Source organism: Diadema setosum, chromosome 14 (assembly GCF_964275005.1).
Source record: "Diadema setosum chromosome 14, eeDiaSeto1, whole genome shotgun sequence".
In the NCBI taxonomy this organism is placed as follows: domain Eukaryota; kingdom Metazoa; phylum Echinodermata; class Echinoidea; order Diadematoida; family Diadematidae; genus Diadema; species Diadema setosum.
In genome coordinates, this window is record NC_092698.1 from 13,603,004 (window position 1) to 13,624,536 (window position 21,533).

Genomic DNA, 21,533 nt, shown 5'->3' on the forward strand with positions numbered 1-21,533 from the left:
TAACATAGAGACAGCACACATGAATCCCAACGTAACTTATGTTTAATAATATATGTGAAAACAAAATCACATACATTGTGCCAATAACTGCTTCTCTTTCAGAAAAAAAAAAAATCAAATGCAAATACAATGCACCAAAATACTGTATGCACTTATCATTTTGCTTAATCATGCAACACTTAGAAAACTAACAGTTTTTCAAAATCGGTAAACTTTTGTAATGAAATCTTGATAATGTTAATTGCATTTTTAGGAAGCTCAATGTGCATTGTACATGTACATACATGTATTATATCTAACTTTACTGAAACGGACTTCCGGCTTATATTTTGTACATTATACAGGCATACCTGTGGGTGCCTATAGAATCTTCTCGAACATAGCAAATGATTAAAAGCAAGAATGTTTATTTTTACAATGGCTTAAACAGGAAAAGTGTAACAAACACGTACTTTCTTTCACTGTCTCACATTCTGTTACTGTGTCAGCATCCGTCTCCAGATGATATATACAGTTGTACTCATACGGGATGTAAACCCCTTGAAGGGGTTGGGTGGCTGAGTTGGAAATCGGGAGGCTTTAGAAGAGGGGCCATCCTTCTTCACCGGCCACTCTTACGTTTTTTCCATTTTTGTTTGTTTGTTAGTTTGCGATTTTTTTTTTTAAGTTTCTTCTTTCACGCTTCCTAAAGGTTGCCTTTTCATGAACAGCCTTTGTATTTGCTGTAATGAACAAAGTAAAATTTTACACAAGTTGATGCAAGAGCAGTTGAACAATTTGGTTGCAACGTATTATCATATGTACCGGTAAACCCGGGTATCTATCGTGCAAACAATCACAGCCCAACCTGGCAAGAATTTCACTCAAAAGGATTTTTGTTGTTGAGTACTTTTCACGTGCTTAAGTTATATAACTTCTGAGAAGAATGTCTATCAATATTCCGCACACTTGACGAAAGGCTGTTTGTACCTACATACGCGTAAAAGTGCTGCATCACCTCCACTAGTGTCAATGTCACACAGTTCAATCTTTTCCACTAAATAAGAGATTTTTTGCTCCAGGGTAACAAATACTTGTGCATCATTCCGATCCAGTTCCAGATTCTGTATCATTGAAACACCATAGATGTGAACCTTCAGCCATCTATAAAAGAAATGCAGAAAAGGAAAGAAAATAAACATCATGACTGCACTGTTAAACATCAAAGAAACTCAAGAAAAATATTTTCAAAAAAAAATGTTTCAATGAATCTATAAATGCTATACAAGCAAAGATAAAGAACAAATTTTATATTTCAGGAAAAGATTTTAATGAATTTCATAGTTTTAAATTCCAGTGCAAATGATTGGACCCCTCCCCCCCCCCAAAAAAAAAAAAACACAAAAAAACAAAAAACAAAAACAAAAACAAAAACAGAAAAGACAGAAAGAGAGAGATAAATTCTCACAGGATTTTGCTCAATACCCGCCAACACACACACACAACAAATGTCAGAATTATTACCCTTTTGTTTAGTGAGTATCATTCAGGAAAATGATGGGGGGGGGGGGGTTGACACCCCCTTTCCCCACTGTTATGCTAATGGTACCAGCCATCTTCAAGTGCTATGGACATTAATGTTGACATGCAAAAACAAACAAAACCCTACAAAAGTATAATTATTTTATTTCATTATTTAAGGACATCTCCTTACAGTACTATAGACTTTCTTTTACATACAGTGTGCGTACAAATTGTACATAGGACATTAAAAGATGAACAACACTACTTGTGAAGATCAGGGTGAAAACCCCAGGTGGAGTAGTACACTATACAGCGTTATTTATATTATATCTTCATATGACAACCCAGACTACTGCAAGAATCTTCAGAACTGGAGTCTGAAGGAGGGACTTAAATCTGCAGAAGAAAAAAAGGAGGAAAAAAAGAAAGATCAGAACATGAATTTACTTACTCAGTCATTTTGCTTGAAGGAGCTATCCCACAGTGGAGTTTCTGCATTTCTGGGAACCGACTCAGTAAGTGGAATGTGCTACATGATGAAGTTCGAAGCCAGGAACTTTCCTTGAATGTCCAGTATTTTGACTGCAAGGAATTCAGAAAGAAGATGTTAAACAATCAAAATACAATGTATGATAGATTCCAGTTACCATGGTTACTGATCTATTCTCTAATAGTTATATAAATGTACAATGATAGCCTAAAGCTTCGAATTGATGGGTAAATATAGACACCCTAAAATTTTTTAACGCGGACATACTTGTAGTTAGCCTAATTGAAAACCAAGGTCTACATGTACACATTAGCCTGAACAGATGCAATGCGACAACAGTGTACAGCTGTTTGTACATCACAACCTGTGTACAGCCAGGAAAATAAAACAAAAATTAATTTGATGAAAAATAAACTCTGAAAACAGTCAATCAATGTGCTACATTTGTACATGTAGGCCCAGCCGTGTGCCTTTACTACAGTTGTACATTCAGTTCTTCTTCTTCTTCTTCTTCTTCTTCTTCTTCTTCTTCTATATGTGGTATAGATCACTTTGTAAAAGTTAACGTAAAACAATTTTTGTTTGTTGCGATTGGGATGAAACTATCATTTGGTGAGGTACCAAAAAAAGTTAGACCGACAGTATCTGTCTCTTCACGACAGACTTCTTATCTTACATTGGGACATGTATGGTCAGCTGTACGTGTCCCAATGACAGTGATGAATGTCAGTAATTTATTAAGAATCCCACAGTGAAGAGACGGATACCGATGGTCTAACTCTAAGAAAATGTTACGCCAAGGACCGTACAGTTTTTATGATTGAACCACATGTAATTCACGATTAATAACTCTTGGTACTAGTACTACTACTTTATTTTGCTTGATCATGATTCATGGATAATTATAGCACTGTAAGAAATATCACATGTGGGTGGGTAGATCTTGTACAACTGTAGATCAAACTTCAAAGAAAGGCATGCGCGATGCGCAGATTAATAGTATGAAATAAACAGACAGACCAAAAACTTTTTTAAAAGTTACCATTTGCATTCTTTATCTTACCGGACTTCCACAAATTTAAACATTTAACTAGGCCCCCTAGCCCTACATAAACTTGATGGGTTTTATAATAAGACTCAAGAGTATCGGCTACAACCTACTAAATTTACAACTTTTTTTTTATAAGATCTATCTAAAGGTTACTGACTGTATTCAACAAGCCTAGTAGATCTGTATAGATATTTCATGCAACAAGTCAGAAACAAACATGCCCGAATTACGAGTGCAACCTACAAATTGTAGGTTACTGTTACCAGTTACACTTACAGCTAATCTACAAGTGTGTAGAACTTCCGTTCTACGGTGTTTAGACTTTTAATAGACAACTGACAGTGTGTTATCTACACTGACTTTAAGCTAAGATAGTTACAGCTGTATTAGATTTAATAATCCCCCATGGTTCTTTATGTACGGGACTACAGTCGCACAGAATGCACTGCGTCGCACAACTAAAAAATAACGATAAAGTGACGTAATACGGACACGTACCGTAGAGTAACAGTGGAAGCCGGTTTCGGAGTCCGCGTCGTTTCACAAAATTTCCGTCACTTTGAAGACAAATAGCGAAAATGTTTTATTTTTGAGCCCAAACGAGACTGCTATCAAAATGTTCGCTAGAGTTTTGGCTTTCCAACGATGCAATTGGTGTTACCGTCCAATTTGTAGAAGGGTCAGGATCCAGCAAAGTCTGACACCTTACAAAATGCAGAAAAAAAAAGAAAGCCAGTTTTCTTCCTCAAATAAATTGTTTTGGTTTTAATAATATTTTTTTGTAAAAGATGTGCACATTCTGTAAGGTATTATTTCAATATTTGTCTAAAAATAATGCGAGCAGTGTACTTCTAGAAGACATCAGCAATTGATCTCGCAAAGCCTGTTGCCTTCTCTCATAATCTCGTGCACCGAAATCTGCACGCGAGACTTCGCGAGACGAAAAATAAAATGTTCACGTTTTGCACAGTGCGAGCGAACGCTGCCGGTAGACTGAAGTCTTCTCTTTGGTAGCACTGTTTTTGGATGACAGTGTAGCAAAGAAAGGGAAAAGGGAAAAAATGCAACCCAAAAATAAATGAATAGATAGAATGAGTAATGACAGGAAATATATGCTCTGTCCCTGTCAACCACAGCAAAAATGACAAGCAGGCTTTATATGCATGGATATCAAAAGTTCCGTCTGGCTAAGAGTCCACATGGCAAGTCCTTTGTCACTGAAGTCTGTTTTGTTTTCACACACCAGAGGCATAATTCTTTGAAGAAATACAACTTGAGCTCTCAGTTTCAAAACAACAACTCTCTTCCTTCTTCTCTCCTTACCTTCCACTTCCGCCTTTCCTTTGAAAAATGCTGTATGTATGTGTGTGTGTGTGTGTGTGTGTGTGTGTGTGTGGTGTGTCTGTGTGTGTGTTATGGGGGGGGTAATGGAGAAGGAAGACATAGATCTTGAAGTTATTACGGTTTCTCCAAATTTATTGAAAGGAGGGGTTTTATATATATATCTTATACAGTAAAAGGCGAAGTTGTTGTTGTTGTCGGGGCCTTATGTATTTCCTGTTTTATTCCGGCGTTGCTGGTTTGTCTATCTCCTCCCGAGCCGTCGGCTCCGGGCCCCCGAGACCGGTGCCGTCGGCAGCGGGAGGGTCTCCTACGTGCCTTGGACCGGGTTTCGTCTGCGCTCCGCCTCCGTGTCGACGTCGAGGACGACAAAGAGAAATTAATTAGATAGATGCATAATGCATTTTTGTGCGTGACGTCAGAGCCGAGCGTTTTAATATTCACCGATCCTGCGCTGGACTCCTGCCTTTCTCGATCGTCCATCTTTTAGCTTGCAGAGACAGTGGGGATACTTAAGTCAAAAAGATGATGGCGTGCAGTGAAATCTCTGTCATATTCCGGCGGACATTATTATAATAATATTATAATAATAAACAGCCTGAAGCAGAAGACGAAGGACATTAATGATTATGATAATAATAATAATAAAAATGTACAGTCTGAAGCAGATAAACGGGTGGTTCTATGATCCATCAAACCAAGATTTGGTGATAAAAAAAAAAGAAGAGAGCAAACGAAGACGAAAATATTTTATTTCTCTCAGCACAATATAGTAACAAAAACACTAGGGCCCGAATTCACGAAGGAGGTACAAATGAAACCATGGTTTAAACCATGGACAAAAACCATGGAGCGCCAAGTGTCGCATGAAATATTTCCATACGAAATCAGTCATTTCGTCGATGAAATGATTATTTTGTAACGAAATGACATCATTTTGTAGCTAAATAAACATTTCGTCCACGAAATGATAATTTCGTTAACGAAACGGTCATTTTGTCGACAAAATGACCAATTTCATAACGAAATATTCTATGCGACACTTGGCGCTTCATGGTTTTTGTCCATGGTTTAAACCATGGTTTCATTTGTACCACCTTCGTGAATTCGGGCCTAGGGGTCTATATATGAAGTAGTCCTACTCAGCACAAGATTACGTATGTTAGTGCAGGGAAGCAGTTTTGGACAGTTTGCGCAGGACTGTCTTCAGAAATGCTTTTTATCAAGAGCAGAAAAATGGGGGAAACAGATTTTTACAATTCTTAACAAATTAACATTTCTGCCTCCCTTGGTTGATCATCCCTATATTATGACTCTACTCTCTCCTCTCCCCTAAATAATAATAATAATAATGACAATAACAATAACAATAATACACTGAAATAATGATAAAAATACAATAGGCCGATGCAAATGAATGGGGAGGGGGTGCTATGATCCATAACTTAAGAGTGGGCGGGAGAGACACAAACAGGTACTGGATTGTTTTGATGTTTAAAATGAAATAGCAATGATAATGAAGCTATTTGAAACGTCTATCAGTCGTAGAGAAACCTTGACATGACAGAAAAAAAGATATTCACTATCCTTGACCGATAACCTTTTTTCCTTAATTCCCTTGATTCATCCCCATGTCAATGAATAATATAAAATAATAATGAAACCGAATGACTATGATCTCCCCTCCCACAAAATAACAATAGCAATAACAATAACAATGATAATAATAAATAAATGATAATGCTATCTATTATGATAATAAAAACAATGAACAGTATCAATGAGATAAACGGGTGGTTCTAGATCCATCAAACCAAGTTTTGATTATGAAAACAGAAATGAGGGAGCAAATGAAGACGAAAATATTCTTTGTGTATTTCTTATCTCATAACGTGGTTGAAGAAATATTAAAGGAAAAATACGAAGCCCTGAGACCCGTGGATTCCCAAAGGTGCCTAATACTTATAAAACCTAATGACTATGATCCCCCTCCCCAAATAACAATGATAATTATAATAGCAATATAACAATAGGGGCCTAATGAGAATAATAATATGATAATAATAATGATGATGTATAGTCTGAAGCAGATAAACGGATGGTTCTATGATCTATCAAACCAAGTTTTGGTGACTAAAAACAAAAAGGGAGCATTGAAGACGATCAAAAATATTACATTTTTCTCTCATAACGTGGGAAAAGAAATAGGAATGAAAAAAAAAATGCTAGGCCTTAAGACCGGCCGTGGATTCCCTCCTGTGCCTGCATGGATGCAAGAGGCAGGGGGTATAATTAATATCAAAGTCATATAGTGTCAATAGTATCTCCCCATTCCGACGGAAGAATCTGTGGGCAGAACTTCCGGAGAATCCCATAAGCGTTTTTGGTAATTTTTCCCTGAATGTTTGTTTTTGTGTTTTGTTTTGTTTTTTGTTTTGTTTTGTTTTGTTTTCGTTGTTGTTGTTGTTGTTGTTCTGCGGATGTGGAAATGTGTGTTTGTGTGTGTGACAAAAAAAAAAAAAAACCCTCAGACCCGTGGATTTCCACGGGTGCTGCTAGTATATATATATATATATATATAAAACCCCTCCTTTCAATAAATTTGGAGAAACCCTAATAACTTCAAGATCTATGTCTTCCTTCTCCATATATATATATATATATATATATATATATATATATATATATATATATATATATATATATATATATATATATATATATATATATTTAATCTTATGACCCACCTTCCAAAGATGTAGAAGTCTTCTGAAAATTTTCGAAGGAAGGAAACAGAAGGAAAAAAAAAAAGAGTCAGACAGCAGAGAGAAGAAAGATCTAGGAAGTCTGCTGCTGATGAAACATTTTAGAATAGAAATTAGATATGGCAAAGATACAAAGGTTAAAAAATGTTAACTTTTAATGTTTTGTCTTTATGTATGTTTGTTTTGTTTTGTTTTTGTTTATTTGTGTATTTGTTTGTTTGTTTGTTTGTTTTTTTGTTGATCACCCCTACCATTTGTAACTATGCAGCCATTGGTAAGGTCCACATGGCAAGTCCTTTGTCACTGAAGTCTGTTTTGTTTTCACACACCAGAGGCATAATTCTTTGAAGAAATACAACTTGAGCTCTCAGTTTCAAAACAACAACTCTCTTCCTTCTTCTCTCCTTACCTTCCACTTCCGTCTTTCCTTTGAAAAATGCTGTATGTATGTGTGTGTGTGTGTGTGTGTGTGTGTTATGGGGGGGGGGTAATGGAGAAGGAAGACATAGATCTTGAAGTTATTAGGGTTTCTCCAAATTTATTGAAAGGAGGGGTTTTATATATGTATATATATATATATATATATATATATATATATATATATATATATATATATATATATATATATATATATATATATATATATATATTTAATCTTATGACCCACCTTCCAAAGATGTAGAAGTCTTCTGAAAATTTTCGAAGGAAGGAAACAGAAGGAAAAAAAAAAGAGTCAGACAGCAGAGAGAAGAAAGATCTAGGAAGTCTGCTGCTGATGAAACATTTTAGAATAGAAATTAGATATGGCAAAGATACAAAGGTTAAAAAATGTTAACTTTTAATGTTTTGTCTTTATGTATGTTTGTTTTGTTTTGTTTTTGTTTGTTTGTGTATTTGTTTGTTTGTTTGGGTTTTTTTTTTGTTGATCACCCCTACCATTTGTAACTATGCAGCCATTGGTAAGGTAATCATTCATTTAGGTATATAAACCATGAAATTAGACTGATGTGTTGATGATAGGCATATGTTTTTTATGTACCTTTTAATCAATGTGGTAAAATAATCACTCAGAATAAGTTATCCTTTGAGGTTTCATTGTTCAGGGTTTTTTGTTAACAAAAAGAAAGTGAAAGAATTATAGATGTGTCATAACTTGTTGTTCACAATTTACCATTGTCTTGGTAAACCTAAAGTAGAGAATGACAAGAGTATTTTGTGAGCTGTCATCATATTTCTATGTGTCACATGAGTGTATTTCCAGGGAAAAGGTTGGTAATCCAATAAGATCTAAGTATCTCAAATCACTGTCTGTACCTTTCTCAGCATGGACTGCATCATAGTGCTATATAAGTCAAACCATATTGAATCGGATCATGAGCTTGAGCTTGAGATTGGCAAAAGAGAGGGCCAGGATGCCCCACAATGCCCAATTAGTGTCAGCCGCATCCACTAAGTCTTGAGCTTGCCCCCCGCAAGATTTGGTGATATGGCGGAGAGATGAAACTCTCACCATCTGGGATGATGTGGACTTGCATGCAGTGAAGTTTTCTCAAGAATCTCAATATGAATCTTGTCTCCCACTTTTGTTCCCTCTCTTTTCCTCCATCTTGTGATGTAGCTCCACAACAAGTGTGCCTCACACGTCAAGCCTGAGTGTAACATGGGGGAGTTCAGGGACCACATTCTACCTCCAACAGCTATCTGCCCCGCTGTCCTGGTAAGTATACTTGCCTGGCTTTTTGTTGTTGTAGCTGTTTCTGCTTCTTTTTCTTCTGCTTCTTCCTCCTCCTCCTCCTCCTCCTTCTCCTCCTCCTTCTCCTTCTCCTTCTCCTCCTCCTCCTCCTCCTCCTCCTCTTCCTCTTCCTCCTCCTCCTCCTCCTCTTTTTCCTCCTCCTCCTCCTCCTCCTCCTCCTCCTCCCCCATATCTTCCTCCTGTTCCTTTCATCTGCTCTGTTTCCTAGTTCTTCTATCTTTTCTACCAACATCATTAAGCATCTTCCTCCCCCTCCTCCTCTTCCACCACCACCTCGTGCCATGTTCTTCTATGCTAGTTCTTTCATCTTCTTCACTACCAGTACTGTCTTCGTCCTCTTCCACCCTTCCTCCCTCTTCCACCCTTCTTTCCTCTGCCTCCCTCCAGCTTCTTCTCTCTTTGTAAGCTCTCTTATCTTTGTTGCTGGTATTTTTCAAGCAGCTTCTTCCTCTTTCCTTCATTTTCTTCTTGCCTGGTATTTCTCTCATCTTTTCCACCAGTGTTATCATCCTCCTTCTCTTCTTTCTTCTCCCCTCTCCCCTCCGTCTTATCTCTGCTTGTTCTCACAACTTTGCTACTAGTATATTTCCCTCCGTCTCTGCCCCCTTCTTACCACTACCTCTCTTCCCATGCCTCCTCCCCCCCCCCCCCTTTACCTCCACTCTCTTCTGTGCTTGCTAGTTCTCCCCTGTGTACCACCAATATTATCTGGCAGTCTTCTCCCTCCTCTGACAGTCGAGTGGTCCCCCAGCATCCCCATCCTGCTTCAGCTCCTCACAGCTTGAAGGAAGGGGGGAGAAAAGGCTGTAATGAGGGAAGCGTGCCAGGCAACGATATTTTGCACAATCTAACCTTTCAAAAGCTTTCACTTCACTTATTGATGGATGGGAACTTGACCCCCACCAGTCGAGATGTTAGAGCAGGACAGTTTCTGTCAGTCCCAGTAAATGACTAACTTAAAAATGGACCAGAAATCCAGGAGGTGCGGCTGATTCTGAAGCGCAGATCGACGACAGGAACAGTAAGAAGAAGAGAGCAAGAATCCATTCCAAGGGCATGCTATAGACTTTAGAAGTAGTGTTTAGAATATAAGTTTAGTACACTGTTGATTTTTTTTCTTCTCCAAGGACTGTGAGGTTGTTTCATTTCCACTAAAAAGGAAGCTGTTAGCCATATTCTGAAAAAATCTTGTATTGTTTTAGTTACAAAATGTTTTTTCATCCGTATTTTGTGTGATGTGAGAAATTATATAGGGAACCACTTGCTGGACAGATAATTAGGTGAAGTCATCTGCAGCACAAATGTCTCAAATACAAAGTGAAGATCATACAGAACCAAGAATGAATGTGCAGCAACTTTTGGTTCACAGTTGTAATGTTCTCTCCTGTACATGAAGGAATGTCAGCCACATTGATAAAAGGATTCTGCAACGCACGCTGTACACATTGATTTGCGCAGAGTGGCTTTATAGCACTTTAGTCATGATGCCCTTTAGCACATACAGTATAAGGCACTTTGTTTTGGCTAATTAATTTTCTCAAAGTTTTCATTCCCTGTAATATGAGTATATTAGTATTGGTTAGAGTAGTGCAAAGCCATATTGTACCCCGTTCATAAGTATGTATTGTTTGTGAAGTAGTTTACAGTTTCAGTATTGAAGTCACATGACCACTAAGTGGTTTTGTTCATAATGATACACTGTCTGTAACAAGGACATTTGGATGGCCCCACCAGTCTTTTTAGTATTCCAGCTTCATAAATTACGACTTGCCAAGAAAAAAAAAATGTTCATTTTAAAAGAAAATAAAGACTAGTAATGACAGGTTGTGATTGCTATTTAAAAACCTTGTGGCAAAGATTTTTTTCACTTTCTGTATATACCTCTGCAAACATCAATAAGATTGTTTTGTTTTGACATCACAAGAATTCTTCAGAGCTAATCTTATGTTTCTTATGCATTCAGGGGAAGAAATGTCATTTAGGAAGAGTAGCCCCAAGTGTTTCTGAACTGGGCTCTGTATTTGCTGTTAATTCAAGTGGAATCATCTTCACGGGATTAACTAGTTGAAGATCATTCTTCATACAACACCAAAGCCCATCACATACCATTTTTTTCTGGATTAGATAAAGGAGCTGTCAGGATCAGAGAGTTTTATGTTTCACTTTCTCTGATCAAGCATGCGTGATATCACAGTTTACATGTGCTGATGGCTGTAGTACTGCCCTATAATATTAGTTGCAGTTGGGACTGATATGTTTCACAGGAATTGATGTAGTGGTAATGTCTGGATGTGATTGTTAAAAAAGTTTTCTTTGTGAAAGGAGTTTCCTTCACCAAGTGACTTAGTTTCTGAAGTTTGCGTGTAACTTGTTCATATCTAATATGTGACCCGCTACAACAAAATGGTCCTAAAGTCGCGCACGGTCGAAGCCATGAAAATCGAGTTTGAAGTTAGAGCATTAAAATTGGTCAAAACTTATGATTTTCTGAATTTGACATATTATTAGAGTCTGACATGTCTTCTATCATCTGTCGAAATTTTGAAGCAAAATGATGAAAGGAAAGACCAAAAAATAGCGTTTTTCTGGGCCATGTTTTTTTGGCGTTTCAACGAAGCAGAAACTGGTTCGAACATTTGGATTGAGCGCCACACATAGGCTCCGCCCCTAACAACGACCAGAGTGATCTCATTGGTCAGTTTGCTGCTTGCCGCTAACCGAAGCGTGAAGCTCGCACACTGCCCAGTCGACTGATGCGTGCGGGCGGGTTGCGCTATGCCTAGCCGCTTCTCCTGACATCCTGGTCACTGATTGGTCGGTGAGGAGACCGCCGACGCTGTGTTTGAATGAGCATTTCGGGGGTTGCTAGGGCTTAACTTCTATTGTCAGGAGGTGAATACTGACTTGCGTGTCTCTTGATTGTGATTGCGTCGCAAGGAGAACTTTTAGGGCGCTTTTCTCGAAACAGTGATTTCCCAGATGTCTTGACATGCTCTCTTTTAAACATCGATATCTCCGCAGCCAATTATTTCTATGAGACGTGTTATATATCAATTTAAAGCAGAAAGATTAGGGAATTGTGTCATGCAATTTTCAAATAATCGACTTCGCCCGACTTTAGGATCATTTTGTTGTAGCGGGTCACATATATCCTGCAATCAAAACGAAACTGAAATCTCATCCCCCCCACCCCCCCCCCCCAAAAAAAATGAAAGATTTGGCTCCCATGTGCCATGGACTGTAGTATTCACTGCTTAGCTGAAACAAGGGTTTCTGTGATCTGGTAGTGAATGTGACTGCAAAGTCATGTGACAGAAGTAAGAAAGGCATGTGGTGGTAATCGAGTATCACAAAATGTAATTACCCTCATCTCTGTCACATCAAAATAAAGAAAGCTATACTTTTACGGGGAAATGACTGCTGTTAAAGGAATGGCTTCCTTTACAATTACTCCTTAGCTTCATGGCCTAGTACTGACCCATTGCCTTGGTGATGTTGCAACCACCACCCCTCTCCCCCCAGTTGATGCACGGCACAGCTTCCTAAAGTAATGACGTCTTTGACCCACATGATTGATGCCATGCAATGAGTGCATGTCACATGGCCACAGTGTGATGCTGATCTGATTTGCTCCTTGTTAGGGGTACTAGCTTGATTGATATCTATAAATTCAAAATATGTATAGAGGTGAATCAATAGTTAATTCCTCTGTGGAAATGTATCAAATCAGAGTGATTCCTACAGAAAGTCATTGTGTTGGTTCACAGTATGACTCTTCGATTGCCCATGATTCATATCATACCTTTTTTTTTTCTTGTTTTTTACGTTCTGACAAAAGACTGAAAATGCCTCTGAATTGGGAGTTATTGATGCCTATTAATAGATACATGTAGCACAATGGTATCTCCCTGATGAAAGCTTCTTGTTTGCACCTACCTGGTTTTTATGTGTGGACGTTGGCAGTCGTGCAGATCTTGATAATACAAGGATTTGCTCACCTTCAGTCTTCGATCTGAGATGAGCAGTAACTCGGTGAAAATTTGACCTCAGATGACACTTGCTTTCACACTGCTCTTTCATTCTCTTTTAGCTTTTTCATTCGCTTGAAAGCAACAAGAGAATGTGATATGCTCAAGGAATCTACCGAGTCGGGGGGTCATGCAGTCCCTAGTGCACTGTGGAAAGTTGTGACTTGTGGGAGCAGATTTGGAAGCACGTTTCCTGTATTATTTTTGTTGTGTTGATGCCGCCACTGCTGGTGTTGTTATAGTTTTTGGTGTGCTAATTACCTTTGGCTCCTTGGGTAACAAGTCATGGGCACAAGTATGCTGGTCTAATATGATGACTTTGAGATCACTATGAGTGATGTTTAGTCTAATGAATCATTGCCTAATATATTTGAAGGTACAAATCTGGTTTTATTTGTGCAAGAGAAGGCTTCTACAAGTACATGTTACTAGGAGATGAAGTTTATACTATTTCTATACATAATATATCAATATCTTGTTTTCTTTATCAATATCATGCAGATTTCAAATCCATTTTGCTTAATGTTCTCATTTCATGTGTGACCTACATGATACTGAATAAAAATCTTTCACTGGAGAGCATTAGTATTCATGCATTGTTGACATACCAATATATATTTCTCCATGTCTCAAGCCAGCGTCTTTCACCAATGTACAAAACAAAGAAACATTTTTTTCCTTTTTCTTTGCTATGAAAGTTGTAGTGAAGTACACAGTTTCTGTGTCATAATGCAATACTTACATCCTTGTGGTGTTTGTTTTTTTTTTGAAGTGCATAAAAAGATGTAAGGTGTTGATTCTAGGGGTCCATTTTTTGTGTTGTTGTGTGGGGGATTAATTGCACATGTGACGCAAATGCTTGCCTTTGTTGAATACCTTTGACGTATACTTCGCGTCTGTTGAGCGGACAACTCATACAAAGGCTTGTGCCTAAATCTACTCAACCATGACTGTCTGCAAATCCTCTTTTCCCTCGTATTTACGTCAGCCAAACTGTATACACCTTGTGAGTGGGCTTCTCATGGTCCATTACCTCCACACTGACCACACTGAGATATAGGATCTTCTCGTGACATCGCACAGAGTCCTTATATGAGGGAATCCCCCAATGTGGCATATGGGGTACAGTGCCGTAGTCTGGTCTATGTATTTATTTCCCAACTCAAAGCACTACTTAGGAGCTCACAGTGGTTTGAGTCTTGTTTTGCGAACGCGAAAGAAGCAAAAATATTGTTTACAGCAGAATGTTTAATAGAAGCATAGAGACGTCAGTGAGATCAGGCAGATAAAAGGCCAGAAGATGACGTTGCATTGCCACTCGGATTTTGTGTCAATAATTTCAGTTCTTGCTGCTGCTGGACGAATGGCCCATAATGTAAACATGCTCTTTGACTCAAACAACATCCACAAAGATGTTTGTCTCCGAGGAGTCATCGCCTTGTTTTTTGGCAGATTGTGTTCCTCATTGCTGGCCAGCTAACAAGCCCGACAGAAATCTTAGTTTGCCGCTCAGTGTGAGCAGAATCAAATCATTCTTGGAGTCTTCACAGTCCGTCTCTGGAATACTTTATACAGGTCAAATTATCTGACGTATGCCACCTCCTCAACAGTGCAGGGGATGTGTGGGGGTGTCCTCTTCTTCTTTTTTTTTATCGGTCTTCCACTCTCGTGATATTTTTTTTATGAGAATCCATTGATGAGCAGCTAGAGGAAAAAAAGACGGAATCCTTCTCATTATTATGAAGCCACTATTGTGATGTGCAATTAGCTTAGAAGTCTTTTGCTGACCCGTTCTTGGAAGCTGTGTATATATAATGGAAGAATGAGAACCCTTCATGCACATGGCCATGCAGTGACCTGCCAACAACAACAGGACTTTTTTTTTGATGGTCAGAACTGTCAGTTTTCAGTTGTGAGACTAAAACTTTGCATCTGTATCTCCAAGAGTCATGTGGGTAAGTACTCTACACTACAGTACAGAGACCATGGTGTTAGTATCATGAAATTGTGGCAAGAGTGCCTGAAATTTAGCTGCCTTTTAGCTGGCATTTGTACACTTTAAATATTTCTTCACCCAGGGAGATGTGCGCCTTTCTTCTCGTGCCATCACTTTCATAGAGTATTGAAGTGATGATGTCACTGTCTTTTGTTACAACTTAGTGCTCCAACAAGGCAAAATACCATTAGCGCAAGGCTTTGGGCAGTGGGTTGGAACCGGGTACAAGCATGGTTAGGAACGAGTGTGTTTACAGGTATTCGGGCTGCATGAGGTTGTTTAGAACTGGTTTTCATGGCGATGAATGGCTAACGACTAAATGACTCTCCGGGACGGTATGCTATAATTTGGAATCTTGGGGTAGCATTTCAGCATGAAGGGACAGTGTTTTATTTATCAGTCTGGTCTTTCCAGAAATTGAATGAGAAGTTACATTTTACAATGCGTATATCTTGAGAATACATCCATGGTATTGGCAATTTTAGAAGGTGGGGACCAGTTTGTACTGTAAATTAGAAAGTAGAAAGGGTTTTTTTTTTAAGTTATTTGAATACAGCATTGTATGTAGCCTCTTGTTGTATCGTGGAACCAATGGGAATTGAATGTCCAGAAATTAAAGGTCCACAAATATTGGATTTTGAGATAAGCTTCTACAAATATGGTAAGGTATTTTTTCTTTTCTCTCACATTCTATTTTCATATTCTTTGGGGTTTTTTTTTTTTTTTTGTAATGTTTGTAGGAAGTAATTGGCTAGTGGGTGCATACCCTACAATGTATGTGGCAGCAGTTACTAAAAGAGAAAGAGAAATATCATAATTGTGGTAGCTAGTGAGGAACATTGTGACTGGTCATCATGTCTATAACCATATCCAGGATATTTGTCACGACTTCAGATATGCACCATCTGTGCTACAATTTTATCATATGCACACTCTATGATGGAAATGACTCGGCATGCAGGGAGCTATATTTCACAATGTTATCTTTCTCTTTCTTCAGCGGAAGCCACACTGAAAGAATGAAAAGTTCAATGGAAAGAAAAACAAATTCTGCTTCTTTTGGTCTTATCTATTTTGCCCATTTCTGGCTCACAGACTTGTCGCGTGTGATGGGTTCTCTTTTAAGGTGTGTACTCAAATAAAACGGAGATCATGATTAAAGTTCAAGTAAACAATCTTCAAAGGGTTAACATGTGTGTGTATTGTATACAACTTAAATATACCTTGCCCCACCCTTTCATGTGTATGCCTGCTTTTATGTCTATGTCAGACATACTTTGGCCATTATGTATGTTTGCTCTCACACAGATATACCTTACACTAGCAAACAAAATAAGATTATTATCATTTTTTTTTTAATCTGATCCAGGAAAATCAGGAAGTCCCTTCATTCTAATTGGTGGAATATGGGGGGGGGGGGGGGTTGCAGGGCTTAGTGCATGCACAATGGATGCTATCCTATGTGAGCCAATACAAATCAAGCTTACAGCAGTGACCATAGATTTCATAACTGGCCACATCTGCTTCCTACTCAAGCAATGTTTTCAGAGTGGTATCGATACCACTCTAAAGTGTCTACAGTTTTCCATGTATTTCATTTCACAAGAAAGTATGTAGGTATCAGAAGGGGTGTTCATCAACTTTCAGCTCAAACTGGAAAAAAAAAACACAAGAAAAAGATTGTTGTAGTAGAATATTCAAGTATTCGGAATTTGCCCTTAATTTCTTTGAATGCAGTGGAGGTGGTCCTTTGACCTTGAGGACCACAAAGTCAAAGCTGCACTTAGATCTACACTACACTGGAAATGTTTGTATGAATTCATTCCACTGTTTAGAAAGTTGTAACATATGCTGGTAGCTTGAGTCATCAGTTTACACCATAGGTGGTCAGTGATCCATGTTTTCCAAGAGTAGGTTTTAAAGTTTTCTTGAGAAAAAAAAAGATACAGAAAAAAGACCAGAATATTCAAAGTGGAAACATTTCCGTGTGCTCGATACCAAGCTGAGGTTAATGAATAGATATGAAACTAAAACATGTGATGGAAGATTGCCCTAAATGCCAAAGTTATCTCGGTTTTTAAAAAACCAAGAGTAGGTTTTAATGTTTTCTTGAGAAAAAAAAAAGATACAGAAAAAAGACCAGAATATTCAAAGTGGAAACATTTCCGTGTGCTCGATACCAAGCTGAGGTTAATGAATAGATATGAAACTAAAACATGTGATGGAAGATTGCCCTAAATGCCAAAGTTATCTCGGGTTTTTTTTTTTTTTTGGGGGGGGGGGGAGGGGGTTGCATATTCAAAGGACAGGGTTGTGAACTTGTTGAAGCACATGTTTTGAAACTAGTTTCATTGCTGTAAATCAAGTCACTGTTAATTGAGTGTCTGAGAGTGCATTTGAATTGCGAATCCCAACAACTTCTCTGCCATATATGGTCCAGAGGGGCTTCCTAAACTCATCTCGCTCTCTTCTCGGTTGGTCTGCCTTCTGAACAGCTGTGACCTCTAAAATATAATTGATGAGGTGGATGGAACGTGGTTTGGTTTATATATTCATTTCCGCCGCGGTACATGTATATTCCTACGTACTCTTCCCTGTGGTTGTATCAAAAGTTAAAGTGTTGATTGGCAGCTAGCCTTGAAGTCTGTGACGTCCCACTGTCATATGGAATGCGATTAGTTGCAGTTAGCAGTCTGCAAGGGGATCCATTTTACTGTCTGAAGATGCCATTACTTGAAACACTATTTGAATTACATTACCTAAACATGAGGTATTTGTGATCTGAAACCCCTCAACGTGGTATTTGTCGCAGGGGCAGTGTAGGGTTTGGAGTCGAGACTACGGGGTAAGTTGCAGGATGCACATAGTGGAAGCACCAATACCAGTTTCCTCTCCAAACACAGAGAAGCCAACGTGGAGACCGGCAACAGGAAATGCATTCTATCCTCTGCAACAGACAGTGTAGCATATTCTCTGCACTCGATCCTAATCAGACCCCTTTGTCTTGTCTTTTTTTTTTGGGGGGGGGGGGGTTTAAAAAGAAAAGAGCATTCTATTAGCTCTCTAGGAGACACACCCAAGACCGATCCATTCCAATCACAAGTATTTCAGCTGAAAGCATTTTATGCTGGCAGTATTTGGATGTATAAACGTTGTCACCTGAAAGTTTGTCATTTCGCTATGGAATGACTGTTGGCAATTTATAAACCCTGGCTGAATATGATGAAATCTGATGTGAGTGGGAGTAACAGGGTATAGTGGGTTAGACTGCAATGTCGTATGTCCTGTTGCCTTTCGTTGTTGTTGTTGTTGGGTTTTGCCAATTCATCAGACCATGTGACGTTTCTGGTGACTTATTTGGCCACTAATACATATATCGTTTCCAGTGACAAAGCAAAACATTTTTACTCTTGAGGCTTCAGAACTACTCTGTGCTGGCAGCATTCAGAGGCAGAAAGAGAGAGAGAGAGAGAGAGAGAGAGAGATGTGCAATATACCTCTGCAATATCACCCACCCCTATAAATAGATTGCTTGCATTGTTTCCCCATTTAGCAGCCACTGGGCTGGACTGTTACATTTTGTGTGTGGGTAATCAACACTTTCCTACTTGCACTTGCTGACATCAAAAGTAGCACCCACAATGGACAACGTGGAATCCATCAACCTTGATGGACTTTGGAATATCAGGCAGCGTGCGGACGAGAAGGAAAGATATTGCCATCACTTTGATAGCAAAGTGTAGTTAAACCAGCCAACTTGACAGGTTGCACTAGCCCAGTCCGTGATGGGGAACCCCCATGCACATCTGAAAGTCTTTATCAGGAGCATGAGGGCTTGCAGTTGCAGCCAGTCTTACCCCATGTACATACGTACTTCCTTGCCATATAGGGGTATTTAGGTGAAAACGGACACTCATCCTTCAAAGATATCAGATATTTCCAGGAACATTGGCTTCCCATTGCCTTTCATTTGAGACATTTTTTCCTGTGGCGTGAGGATATATATATACAGGTATATATATATACTTTTCCCCACTGTTCTAAGTTGCACTATGGTTGTTGGAGGCAGCGTGGCAATGGATAGTCAGGGAGAAGAGATGCAAACGGACAGGAGTGGTAGGAGCCATTGTCGATGGAGTGTGTCAGACGTACCGCTGGCTCCTCACTTAGCTCTCAACTCCTGCCTTGATAACATCGTGGTAAGTCTGTGCCTTGTGCTACCATTGTAGTATGCTTCTGACATTGTGGTTACCGATTATCAAAGTTTCGTGGAGTTACATGCCCTTTTTGTCTCTCCTGCTCTCTTTTCTTGGCTGCTTTTTGATGGGTACAAGTAACTGCAGAAAGGGTATGAGTTCATAACAGACCCATCAACAAAGGCAATGCCATTGGATGTGGATTACTTTCTGAGATATTGTTTTTGCTCAGGATCAAACTTTCATTTCTAGCAAATAGCTAGGAGTCTTCGACTTTGAAATGCAGAAAGGCTAATCAAATAACTTAATGGCGTGTACGCCCATGCTCCCATAAAAAAGACAGTTTCAAAGACAAGAATTTTTTTGTCTTCAAACACACTGAGTTTATCCTGAGTGCATATAGTTTTCATCAGTCATAGATTCAGAGTTGGATTTATTCCTACCTTGTGTAGTATCACTTCTAATAGATATCTCTTCCTCTGTATTTCGCTGTATGACTTGTTCCCCCCCCCCCCCTTTTTGGAGGGGGGGGGGGGAGGCATCCCCTTGGATGTGCTGAGGTAAGCTGTCTGACCAATATCCTATAAGTGGCCAGTGCCTTCTTTACCACATAGAAAAGACGGAGGTGAAATTTGACCTGAGAATTTGTGCAAGAGTATACTCTGGGCAAAGTGTGCAGCATTCTAGAAATCATATAAATGATGTTCATTGTATGTGCTGGTTCTATGTTTGTGGGATTTTTCATCATTATTCACAGGGTAAATGGTTAAACATATTTTCAGAGTTACTTTATATTATCATGATTTTGTTTCCAAGCATTGCAGTGGATTAGTGCATCATCATGCAGTGATGTTATAGAGTTATAGAAATGTATGATATATGGTAAGGTTTGAAATTTGACTGTCCTCTTATACCAGATAAAAAAGAGATAAAAACCTGAATTGATTCTCTCAAAACATAAAGGAGAAACATAAAGGGCATAATGATTACAAACGTTAATCAATGAATAACAGTAGATACATATAGACATGAAAAAAAAACAAAAACATATTTCTGGCATTATTTTCAGTATTTGAATTTTTTTCAAATGTTTGAACTGATAAGTAGTTTTCAATCAGGATCCTGATCCTTACAGACATATTTCTCCTGGAACAAATTGATACACAACACATGAATAATACAGATTGGAGAGCCACACTGTTTTCAATTTGGAGAGAAGAGGAGAAAAAAAAAAAAAAACAGGAAACATTCCCACACCCATAGCCCTCAGCTTCAGTCCGTATTCCATGTCTTTTCTCTATTTGACTGATATTCGACCACATATTTTCAATCGTCATTTGAAAGATAGAACCAAAGGTGGTGCCATTGGAGTCGATCCTGATGAACTCATGGATTTATTGCCAAGTTTGCCACTATCATAGGCAGGGTCAGGATGACAGGGATTATGTGAAAATGACAGTTTACTGCACTATGAACACAAATAAAAGTGTAACTTGGGATTTCAGGTTCTTATTAGTTGAACCAAATCATACTGTCTGATACTTGATGGACAAATACATGGTAGACTGGCTGCTTTTTTATACTATCAAGACTTTCTCATCTCTCTGAAATATGGTAAATTTTCGTACATTTTTTTTTCTTTTTGAATACCATAACAATTGTGTGTTTATGATGGAGACTACATTCTTCAGAATAAAAATTTCCTTCACAGTTGTGATAAACTTTGTCACAGATGTAAAATCAACCATTCTTTGCATCACTAAACTTTCTCAGTAGTTACGTTCAGATTGTGATTATTGACTTCAAGGATGAGCTAACTTTGAGGATAAGCTCTATGGGACTCCAAGTGTTGCACAGTCAAGTTCATTACAAAATGACTGATTTCATAATGAAATTGACTGTGTGACATGCAATGATCCTTGAAGTTAGCTTATCCTCAAGGTTAAGGACCACTGTCTTAACTGTAACTATTGTTGAACTGTAGTGATCATGACTGTTTTGTTTTAATCCAAGGGTATTTTATTTTCATTATACTACATATGTATTGTTATTTATTACAACACATGCATCAGACAGACTATATGATAGAGTTTCTTTATGAATTAGTTTATTTGCATTATGCCATTTTTTTTTCAAAATTCTGGAAAATATTTTTTGCAGGTTCTGTTTCATAGAGCTGACTGCATGTGCACCTTTCCTTGGCAAAGATGCAAAAAGGGGAAAAAAATCAGAAGGTGCCTTATCCCATTCAGTGTGATGAAATCTAATCTGTGCCACAAATAACAAAAACAGGATATGTGTGTCGGATAGTGAAGGTCAAATTGGGATAAGATATTGCTCGCCTTGTTGCTATCAGCTCTCAGTTAGCACGGATGTAGAAGGATTATCTGTGAGGAAGATAATCATTCAT

General features: G+C 38.4%; 1 protein-coding gene across 1 annotated transcript in view; it reads left to right on the plus strand.

The window, feature by feature from the left end:
* LOC140237871 (diacylglycerol kinase beta-like) overlaps window positions 1-21,533 on the plus strand; it is a 124,106-nt gene that overhangs the window by 85,233 nt on the left and 17,340 nt on the right. The window contains exon 13 of the mRNA XM_072317803.1: window positions 8,769-8,867. Coding sequence (XP_072173904.1) covers window positions 8,769-8,867 — 99 coding nt within the window. The remainder of the gene's footprint in view (window positions 1-8,768; window positions 8,868-21,533) is intronic.